Source organism: Macrotis lagotis, chromosome X (assembly GCF_037893015.1).
Source record: "Macrotis lagotis isolate mMagLag1 chromosome X, bilby.v1.9.chrom.fasta, whole genome shotgun sequence".
NCBI lineage: Eukaryota > Metazoa > Chordata > Mammalia > Peramelemorphia > Peramelidae > Macrotis > Macrotis lagotis.
The window spans coordinates 41,566,624-41,577,397 of record NC_133666.1 but is presented as its reverse complement, the minus strand read 5'-3'; the positions used below and the strand labels follow the sequence as shown (position 1 = coordinate 41,577,397).

General features: G+C 37.4%; 1 protein-coding gene across 11 annotated transcripts in view; it reads right to left on the bottom strand.

Moving 5' to 3' along the window:
- Nucleotides 1–5,366: 5,366 nt before the first annotated feature.
- The window catches only part of FMR1 (fragile X messenger ribonucleoprotein 1), a 66,340-nt gene continuing 60,932 nt past the window's right edge, over nt 5,367–10,774 (bottom strand). For 2 of the 11 annotated variants that reach the window (XM_074206201.1, XM_074206191.1), the window contains exon 17: nt 5,370–8,959. In XM_074206201.1, the coding sequence (XP_074062302.1) occupies nt 8,798–8,959 (162 nt within the window). In that variant the 3' untranslated portion in view covers nt 5,370–8,797. Of the gene's footprint in view, nt 8,960–10,774 lie in introns of all 11 variants that reach the window. The other 9 variants (XM_074206192.1, XM_074206196.1, XM_074206199.1 and 6 more) reach the window with 8 other exon arrangements.

Genomic DNA, 10,774 nt, shown 5'->3' with positions numbered 1-10,774 from the left:
AATTTTCCCAAGTTTTTAATCGAAGAGAGGGTTTTTATCCCTGAAGCTAGGTTCTTTTGGTTTATTAAATAGCAGATTACTATAATCATTTCCTGCTGTCTCTTTTGCACCTAGTCTATTCCACTGATCCACCACTCTAATTCTTAGCCAATTCCACCAGAGTTTTAATGACTGATGCTTTATAATTTTAGACCTGGTAGACTAAGCCCCTTTCTTTTGCATTTTTTCATTAATTCCCTGCATATTCTTGACTTTTTGTTTCTCCGTATAAATTTACTTAAAATTTTTTCTAGCTTATTTCTTATGTTTGATTGGTAAGACACTAAATAAGTAGTTTAGGTAGAATTGGCATTTTTATTATAATAGCCTGGCCTATCCCTGAGCAGTTGATATTCACCCAGTATTTAAATCTGATTTTATTTGTGTGAGAAGTGTTTTACAGTGGTTTTCATAAGTTTCTGAGTCTGCTTTGGCAGGTAGACTCCCAAGTATTTTACATTGTCAAGTTAATTTAAATGGAATTTCTCTTTCCAGCTCTTGCTGCTGTATCTTGCTAGTAATATATAGAAATGTTGAGGATTTATGAGGGCTTATTTTGTATATTGAGACTTTGTTAAAGTTGCTAATTGCTTCTAGTAGATTTTTAGATGATTTTTTTAGGTTTCTCTAGGTATTTCATCATGTCATCTGCAGAGTGAAGTTTTGTTTCTTCCTCCCCAATTCTAATTCCTTCAATTGTAGGCCACTATTTCTTAATTGTTGAAATGCAATGTACTGTCCCCAGGAGGCACTCAATATATTACTAAGAACTAAGTCATGAAATTTTTATTGTTTTTTGAATTACATGGAACCTAAGAAATATTACTCTTCTAGTTCATCAATTGGGAAATTTTTAAGTTGGGAATGAAGGTCCTGTAATAAAGACTATTGGGATTTAAGTCTTTGACTTGAAATCTAATGAAAAACATTAGAAACATGGCACTTCTAAAACCACCTTCAACTCTAGATATGAATTCCTGTCTTCCTGTTTGTAGCACAAGCAAGCACATTCTTTTTTTTTTAAGATTTTTGCAAGGCAAATGGGGTGGAGTGGCTTGCCCAAGGCCACACAGCCAGGTAATTATTAAGTGTCCGAGACCGGATTTGAACCCAGGTGCTCCTGACTCCAGGGCCAGTGCTTTATCCACTAAGACACCTAGCTGCCCCACATTCTTTTCAATATTAAAAGGGATATAAGATCTATATAATATGCAGTTGTCAGATATATTGCTCAGATTTTTTTCCCTAGATTTTCAGAACTTATTTTCTTCCCTCCTTCTAAACCAAGAGTAATCAAAAGTTGAGATCCTTAATAAGACTATACAATATGTTACTCAGCAGCTTCCAGTAGCTGAATATCAAACATATCATCTCTCTTCGAATTTTTCACAGAAGTTGTCCTAGACCTGGAAAGATTTGTATTAGTTGATGCAGAGTGAGATGAATAGAACCAGAAGAACATTATAAATGAACAATAACACGGAATGATGATCAACCCTGATGGACTTCCTCATTCCAACAGCGCAATGATCAGACAGTTTTAGGGGATTTGTGATGGAGAATACCAGGAGTATCCAGAGAAAGAACTGTGGAGTTTAAATGAAGACCAAAGATTATTATCTTTAATTTTTAAAAGTTGTCTTATGTATTGTATAATTTTGCTATCTCTAATGTTTCCTATCTTCTTTTTGGATCTGATTCTTCTCTCACAAGTTCAATTTCCATCTGTGTGTATCCTGGATGCAAATGTTGAGCCTATATCAGATTGCCTTCTGTTGAGGGGAGGAAGAAAAATTGTAAAATTCCAACTTTGGAAAAAAAAAGGTTTGGTAGAAACTACCATTGAATGTAACTGGAGGGGCGGAGCCAAGATAGCAACAAGAATGGATCTTGTCTTAGGTGCTCTCATAAAACTCTAATAACTAAATTTTCGAGACACAGAAGCCACAGAGGGACCCAGCAAGGCAGTTCTACTCAAGGCAAACTGGAAAAGAGTAGAAAGGCTCTGCTCCCCAGGGGTTGGAGGGGCTGCCCGCCAGAGCGAAAGAAAGAACTTCAGCCTCCTGGAGACAGCCCCAAGGCCCTGGGAGCCATGGCTCACAGCAGCGGGGGAGTCTCCAGAGCTACACCCTGGGGAGCACCGAGCACAAATTGGGGGAACAGCGGGGGGACCTCTGCCAGAGCAAGCACGTGAAGCACAGCCTTCAGGGCACATAGTGAGCAGCTTGGTCTTCCAGTAGCCCAGATCCAGGAACTGAAGCAGGCAGAGCTGGTAAGCAGGAGTCCCAAGAGCATGAGCCCATTGAACCTAGGGAGGGGAGTGAAGAGAGAGAGACTGCCAAGCTCTGTCCTCTGCACCTGGAAAAGGACTCGGGGGCTCTGACCACATTCAGATCCTTATCGCAGTCTAGCCCCCCCCCACCTCAGCCCTGTAGCAGAGCGGGGCGCTTGTGGTCATTCACAGACCAGGAGGGAGGACAGAGCCTCACACACTGAGACCCTTGTGGAAGTGTCCCAGATGCTCAGCAAGCACCCCAAAAACAGGCTTAGGCTGGGAAAATGAGCAAGCAAGAGAAAAAAAGAGGACCATTGAGAAATATTTTGCAAATAAGCCCAAGAAGGATCAAAATACTCAGTCTGAAGATGAGGAAGCACAAGCTCCTGTATCCAAAGACTCCACGAAAAACAGAAATTGTGCTCAGGCTATGACAAGAGCTCAAAAAAAGGCTTTGAAAATCCAATGAGGGAGTTAGAAGAGAAACTGGGAAAAGAAAGGAGGGAGATGCAGGAAAAACATGAAAATGAAGTCAGCAGCTTAGTCAAGGAAATCCAAAAAAATGCTGAAGAAAATAGCATGCTAAAAACCAGCTTAGGTCAAATGGATAAAACAGTTCAAAGAGTTATTGAGAATGATTTAAAAAAACAAAATGGAGGGGTACCTAGGTGGCACAGTGGAAAAAGCACCGGACCTGGAGTCAGGAGTATCTGGGTTCAAATCCGGTCTCAGACACTTAATATATTACCTAGCCGTGTGGCCTTGGGCAAGCTACTTAACCCCATCTGCCTTGAAAAAACCTAAAAAAATGGGCCAGATGGAAAAAGAGATAAGAAAACTCTCTGAGGAAAACAAATCCTTCAGACAGAGAATAGAATTCAGGGAGATTGATGAATTTACCAGAAATCAGGAATCAATACTTCAAAATAAAAAAAAAATGAAAAATTACAAGAAAATATGAAATTTCTCAGTGAAAAAACAACTGATATGAAAAACAGACTTAGGAAAGATAATTTTAAAATTATTGGAATACCTGAAAAGTCATGATCAGGAAAAGAGCCTTGACATCATTTTCAAAGAATTACTACAGGAAAATTGCCCTGATATTCTAGAAGCAGAGGGCAAAATAGAAATGGAGAGAATCCACCGATTCCCCAGGGAAAGAGATCCCAAAAAACCAACCCCCAGGAATATTATAGCCAAATTCCAGAACTCCCAAATCAAAGAGAAAATATTACAAGCAGCCAGGACACAGTTCAAATATAGTGGAGCTGCACTCAGGATCTCACAGGACTTTGCAGAAACTACATTGGAAGCTCGTAGGGCTTGGAATATAATATACCGGAAAGCAAAAGAGCTTAGAATGCAGCCAAGAATCAACTACCCAGCAAGGCTGAATGTCCTCTACCAGGGGAAAAAAGATGGACTTTCAATGAACCAGGGGAATTTCAAATGTTCCTGTTGGAATGGCCAGAGCTGAACAGAAGGTTTGATCTTCAGATACAGGACTCAGGTGAAGCATGGAGATTGCAGGAGAGGGAGAAAATATGAGGGACTTAATGATGATGAACTGCATGTATACCTGTATAGAAAAATGACACTGATAATACTCATATGAACCTCCTCAGCTAATTGAGCAGGTAGAGGGAGCTTTTATAGTTGGAAGCACAGGAGAAAGCTGAATTCGAAGATAAAATATGATGTAAAAATGGAGTCAATAGGAAAAAGTGAAATGTAATGGGAGAAAGAAAAAGGAGGGGCAGCTAGGTGGTGCAGTGGATGAAGCACCAGCCCTGGAGTCAGGAGTACCTGGGTTCAAATCCGGTCTCAGACACTTATTACCTAGCTGTGTGGCCTTGGGCAAGCCACTTCACCCCATTTGCCTTGCAAAAACCTAAAAAAGAGGGGGGAATAGGCCAAGATATTTCATATAAGATTTTTCTTTATTACAATGAGCTATTGCAGTGATATGGAAGGGAAGAAGACAAGGGGGAATGAGGGAATCTTTGTTCTCATCAGAGGTAGCTAGGAGAGGAAACAGTATATATAGTCAATAGGGTATAGACATCTGGAGTAAGAAGGAGAGAAGGGATGGAGGAGAGGATGGACCATGGGGGGAAAGTCGTCACATAGAGCACATTTTCTTTTTTACTTCTTGCAAGAGGCTGGGATTGGAGACCATAGGGCCAGGTGGATGCTGGGCCTAAGGGGTGGTATGGGGGCTCAGGGCCTCTTGGCCCCAGAGCCGTGGATCTGTCTGCTGTGCCACTCAGCTACCCCACAGCTACCCCACAGCACAGAGTGAAAGGAGAGAGAAAATACAGTAAATGTTAGTGGAGAAATACGAAAGGAGGGAGTTCTGATCAGCAATGACAACGGTGGACAAATATGCAAGTAACTTTTGCCATGGACTTATCATAAAGAATGTGATCCACCCACGACACAGTTAGAACACAGAATAACTAAAGAACATTTTTAATTATTATTTTAGGGGGGGTGGAGGGCAAATGGGGCTGGGTGGCCTGCCTGGGGCCACAAAGCAGGGTGATCGTTGGATGTCTGAGGCTGGATTTGGACCCGGGTACTCCTGGCTTAAGGGCCAGTGCTCTGTCTGCCATTCATGCACCCTTACTATTATTACTATTTTGTCTTTTCTTGGGGGGGTTTTGCAGGGCAGTGGGGTTCGGGTGGCTTGCATGTCACACAGCTGGGTGATTGTTGGGTGTATGGAGTCGGATGTGGGCTCCAGTGTTCATGGCTCCAGGGTTGGTGCTCCATCCATTGAGCCACCTGGCCACACCTACAATTATTACTATTATTTTTTAAATTTTTTTTCTCTCCCCTTTACTTTATCGCTCAAGTGAGTCTATATTTATGGGGGGGATATTTCATTTACTCTTAACCAAGAATAGTTTATTAATGTAAAAAAAATTTGTACAAAATGAGAATATTAAATAAAAAGGAAATGAATAAATAAAAAAGAATGTAATTGGAAAACAAAATATTTATATAGTAATTAAAAAAACTTGTGCTGAAGATGTGAATACCAGGCAACTGTAAGAGTTTAAAGATACTTGGCTTATAAAAGGGATATATATATAATATGACATTTCTCCCCACCCTGTAAGTTGCAATAGCTATTACCATGACATTCACTCTTTCACTAAAGATCCTTACTCTTCAGTAACATAGTTCTTGAGAGATCTGGTTGTTGGAGTGCAAGAGATGTGTAGACTATGACCATAAGACAGCAAGTTAATACAGACTACGTCAGACTACTGAATTGACCGAGAGACACTTCATTTAATAGGTGGAAAAAGAAGTTGTAGTGAGTAAAGTATGTTCGTATTGATACATTCTAATGGCAGGTCATCCTAACCCTAGCAGTGTTTTGGGGAGGGGGGATTGAACAGGTGGATACAAACAAGTTTGCTTAGTTATAACTAAATAAAGCATTTTTCAAAGGAAGACTACCCTCAGTTTAGTGATATTAATGAATGGAAACCAGGCCCAATGTTTTTGGCTATTGAGTATGCCCAACTCTCCTCTGAAGTATTTTAATCCTTCTTAAGAGTTAACAGGTATCTAAAGAGATAAGCATATCCTATGGTATATAATCTAAACAGTGTCTACACAAGTAAACACTAGAAAGCAAAATATATAAAGGATGGGATTTCTTGTTCCAACATCTATGTAAACTGCATTTCTTCTGACTTCTTAGTTCCTTTTAGATTCAAACAGTGAGTTGCTGAACCAAACGCTCTGCCCATCTTCTTTGCACAAAAGATGTCACCTTTCAGGACTGAGGAGTGTAGGGCAGAAATGATCTGAAATTCTTGCCAACAGACAAAATTAGCAACTGGTCTCATTACAAAAATGCTAATGGAAATGACAACAAAATTCTTAGTTTCTTTTTGCCTTGTAAATAAGTACCGTGAGAGACCAGTAATGCCCCAACAGCATACATTTTCGCAGCTAGAAATACTGTAAGAAATGAAAATCTTCACTTTTGCCCACATCATAATTTTCTAGTAATTATCTCTTCCCTCCCCATTGTTAATTTGAACATATTCTCAAAATTAAGATTTAAATGAATCAAGCATCTGTCAGACTTCTTTTTGCTTTGTTCTAAACAAGATTTTTTAATAAAACTTTTAAGATTTACAATTCCCATAGTTTTCAAATTATTAAATAAGCCTTAAACAAAAATCAAGATTTTGAACTAAAAGACAAACAATTAACTTTTGCACACAAATATTGTAAAAATTAGTCTTGGCCTCAACTCCATCTGAAAACAGTGAGCTGGGATAAAACAATTTACACTTTAGTAATCAGTCACATTTAAGCTAGTTAGTGCCTTGCTAAACTAAACTCTCAGTCTCTGAATATAAAAAATTTACACATATAGTGCATGTTGTAACACCACAATGCGCTTTGTACCATTTTATCAGTGATTTCTCATGTGCTTGAACACAATGCCAAATTCCTAGAAACTAGAAGATTAAATGATGGCTTCCTATTACCTGTGAAATAAGCAATAGTTAAGAGTTAAGTGTTGTGACAGAATATACTTTTAATAGGTTTCTTTTCCTTTGTCAAAGTTCTTTTAAAGCAATCATTTGTAAGGATTGCATCAACATCAGTTAGCAGAAGAAAACCAAACTTTATTGAAACTGCTTGCATACAAAATATATTGCACTATAACCAAACAAATGTCAACATAAAATCCAATCTGTTGCAGCTAATATGTACAGAGAATATTGCCCAAGAGCAGTTACATTACAAGGTCAGTCTACCTTGGTTAATTATCTACAGTATTTTTAACCAAACAGCTTACAGATGATGTGTGCAAGGTACCAGTTTGTTTTGTTTTTTTTTTCTCAAATGCTATACATTCCCAAAATAAATAACTAAAAATCAACAATAATGTTTGGCAAGATTTTAAAGACATTTTTATTATTTGTTAAACCATGTGCAGTTTCTTGCGATTTTTATATGCTTACTTGTATGCAAGGAAAAGTAACAGTGAAAAGAAAAGCAAAGATAAATGAAACTCGCAAAATACATCAGAGGCAGGTTTGGTTTGTACAGTTCTGTACATAATCAGTGGCACCCCTACTGGAGTAATTTTTTTAAGAAAAATAGAAAATTTTAAAACGAAGGTCCTTAACATAGTTTTACCCAGTAAACTTCATTCATGATCCGATGATCATGGTAGAGGGGAAGGCAAAAATTCACCTGTCCCCCATCCTACCCAATTACCTAATTGTCTAAATTTATCAAATTCTAGAATGCCTTCTGATTCTTCTTTCAAATCAGGTCTTGAACTTTGAATTTAACAATTTAACCTGCCTCCAATGTCACAAAGTTGGACACCTGTGCTTCACATATCACAAAGGACATCACCTTCCTACCTCCCCTGAGATAAGCATGAAATTAAAATTATGAAAAACAATGCTATAATTTGTGAGAAGATGAAATTATGAATATTTACTCAATATTTATCTGGCCAAATAGGCATGGTATACTAGCTCATAACCAGGAAGATTTGTTCTCAAAGAAAATTTTCTCTTTCAAAATGGAAAGACAGTGATTTCTTGTCCCATGTGTAAAGAAAAATTACACTTCTCTCAACACTATATCAATCTTCAGTGCAAAAAACAAAAAAAAATAAAAACAAAACAAAAACTCCTATTCTTTATACTGCCTAACCTGATGTTTTAAGTAAGGAAAAAAAGTATGGAAAGCATGCATTCCTCTATAAAGTACTAAATGTCTGGACAGGGTTTTTGCTACATATATTTTACATTTAGTGTTTCCAACTTCTCTTCCCTGATTTCTGCTTCCAAATAAAATATTCCTACCTGCCAAGATATAAAAAAGGCACAGATCATACAACTTTTTTAAAATTTTTTTTGCTAATGAAAATGACAATTGTTACATCACACATTTCAAGGTCCACTAAGATACTGAAAAAGTGGACCAAAACGTGAACTGACACAGGACATGAAACGACAGAGCATTTCATAAGGACTTTGAAGTTTGATTGAAAACAGAAGCCTAATTTGATTATCACAAACACTATTTATTCAGAAAAAAAGAATAAATTTAGCAGTGATTGACCCAATGCAGTAAAAGTCCAAAAGAACAGAAAGAATACTAGTGCACAGCTCGATATTTTTAGAACAAAACAAAAAAACTTTTTGAAGTACACAGTATGTACTTGGAAGCATATTTTAGAAGTCCAAGATATTCTTAAGTAAATGTTTGTATAACTTCTTATCCTGAAAACAGTTGCTTACAGCCAATATCCCCAAAAAATAAGAAAACAAACAAACAAAAAAGGCTAACAGAACTTTTGTCTTCATTTCATGCCCTGCGCCATCTTGCCTACTATTTTGTCTTTGGCCTAACAAAGTTTCTCTAATGTGGAATAAGAATTACTGAAACAGTATAGGAAATATGACTCGAGAACTATGCAGTTTAGGGTACTCCGTTCACCAGCGGTTGCTGCCCATCCACGCTGTCTGATTTTTCCTTCTTCTGATTACGTTCTTTACCCGTGCGCAGCCGACTACCTTCGCTTGACGTATTCTGTAATGTTTTAGTGTGGACACTTCTTTCATTATTGTAGTCAATTCTGATCTAAAACGAGTCACATTTGTTATGTAATGCATATCCCAACATAATTCCCAATTTGCCTGCCAAGGAGTCTAAGCCTGAAACATAAATACTGTTGTGTTAAAGGAAAGTGATGAGGAAGACAGAATTAGATTATAATTAGGACTCTGGTTCCTAAAGTGTGGTCACTTTAGACTTTGAGTAGCACTAAACCCCAAGGGTTTGTTTGATCAACCTTGAGTAAATTTTTTCATTTGTAAAGTTAAGGACCAGATTTTGGTGACACCCCCCCCCCAAACTTTATGGCACTCTACCCCCTAACCATGAAATCCAAATTAAACAGCCATCTGATTTTATTCTCATATTACAAGACAAATTCTACTAGATTTTCAACACTCAAACTTTTCATATCATTTACTTGTGGAGGTTTAAGTTGTTAACCAAAATCCCTCTTCCAGCTATTTTCTTTTCATATGAGAACAGTAGCCAGTGCCCAAGTGAAACACGCTGGTAGAACTAATTCTGACAAGGTTGAGTGAATGCTGTGGAAGAATAGCAGAGTGAAGAATATCAGTGGTGTCATAGCTCAGTTGTTAAGAGAGAGAGAAAAGAAGAGGAAACAAGAAATGGAAGTCCCACTCTTGGGCTCCAGAGTGCTTTTTTCAGGCCTGGAACTAAAGAGATCTCTAAAGACAGACAGGAAGCTAGCACCCAGCTCAGTAATAGCATATGCAGCTAGGAAACCATGAGAGGCTGAGAGTTTTATTAAATGATGTCATTTCTATCATGGTGAAAGTGGCTACTTGTAGAAAGAAATCTCTTACACTGCTTTTCATTCCCTAAGTTTCTTTGTCCTTTCATTATTCTGATCAGTGAGGAGATACAACTTTGCCCTCCACTTACTTAACTAAGCACTATTAAAACCTGTTAGACCTCCTCTGAGAATAGAACCTGTTACCACCCACAGAGAAGTATGTACCACAAAAACATCAAGCATACTTCAGAAAAGCCTGTTTCTGGAGCGCATTAATTCTCAACTTATAAGGTAAATTATGTCAGTGGAAGTCTATTTCAACTTTAGTTCAAAGCTTGGCTTATTTCCTAGTTGCTCAAAAATAAATAAAGTTTATGTAGGTAAAGACAAGCTCAAGACTACGATTGAGTATTACTGGGGAGTATGCATGCAATCATTTCAGTCAGTGGCAAATAGCTAATTATGAAACCACATAGTCCCCTACAACATATGCCTGTTTTAGTCTCTACTGCTGTATCTTTTCCCATCAAATGGAAGTGAAATAAACATAATTGCTATTATTAAACATAAACATTTTGGCTTCAATGTCTTTGGATCTCTATAACTACAATATTGAGAGTGATCAATAGAAATAGGGACTGGAATGACTCTTGAAAAGGTTGGAAAATCTATTTCAGTGGAAGGAATTTTATCATTTATTTTTACTCTATCAGTTTTAAAAAATTAGATTTAAAGAGAATTCTAAATAATTGCCAAAGCCCATTTGGAAATTTGAATATTTGAAGAACAAGAAGGTAATTCCAATAATGAAAATTTGTAAAGGGCTGATTGTGACACACTTGGCTATCAAGAGTCTATTCCTTTGTTATTAAACTAAAAAAGTACAGCAGGCTTTCCAGTCTTTATTTAAGTATCTGTAATTTCTCTGCAAAAAATTTCATTTTTCTATCCTTGACAAGAAGGAATAAAAATGCAATTGTAGTGTTGAAAAATTTAGGCTCTTTGGATATATGTATCATGTAATGTGAGATAGGCAAAATTTTATAAAATCTCTTACAACATAATTACAAAATTAAGTATAAATA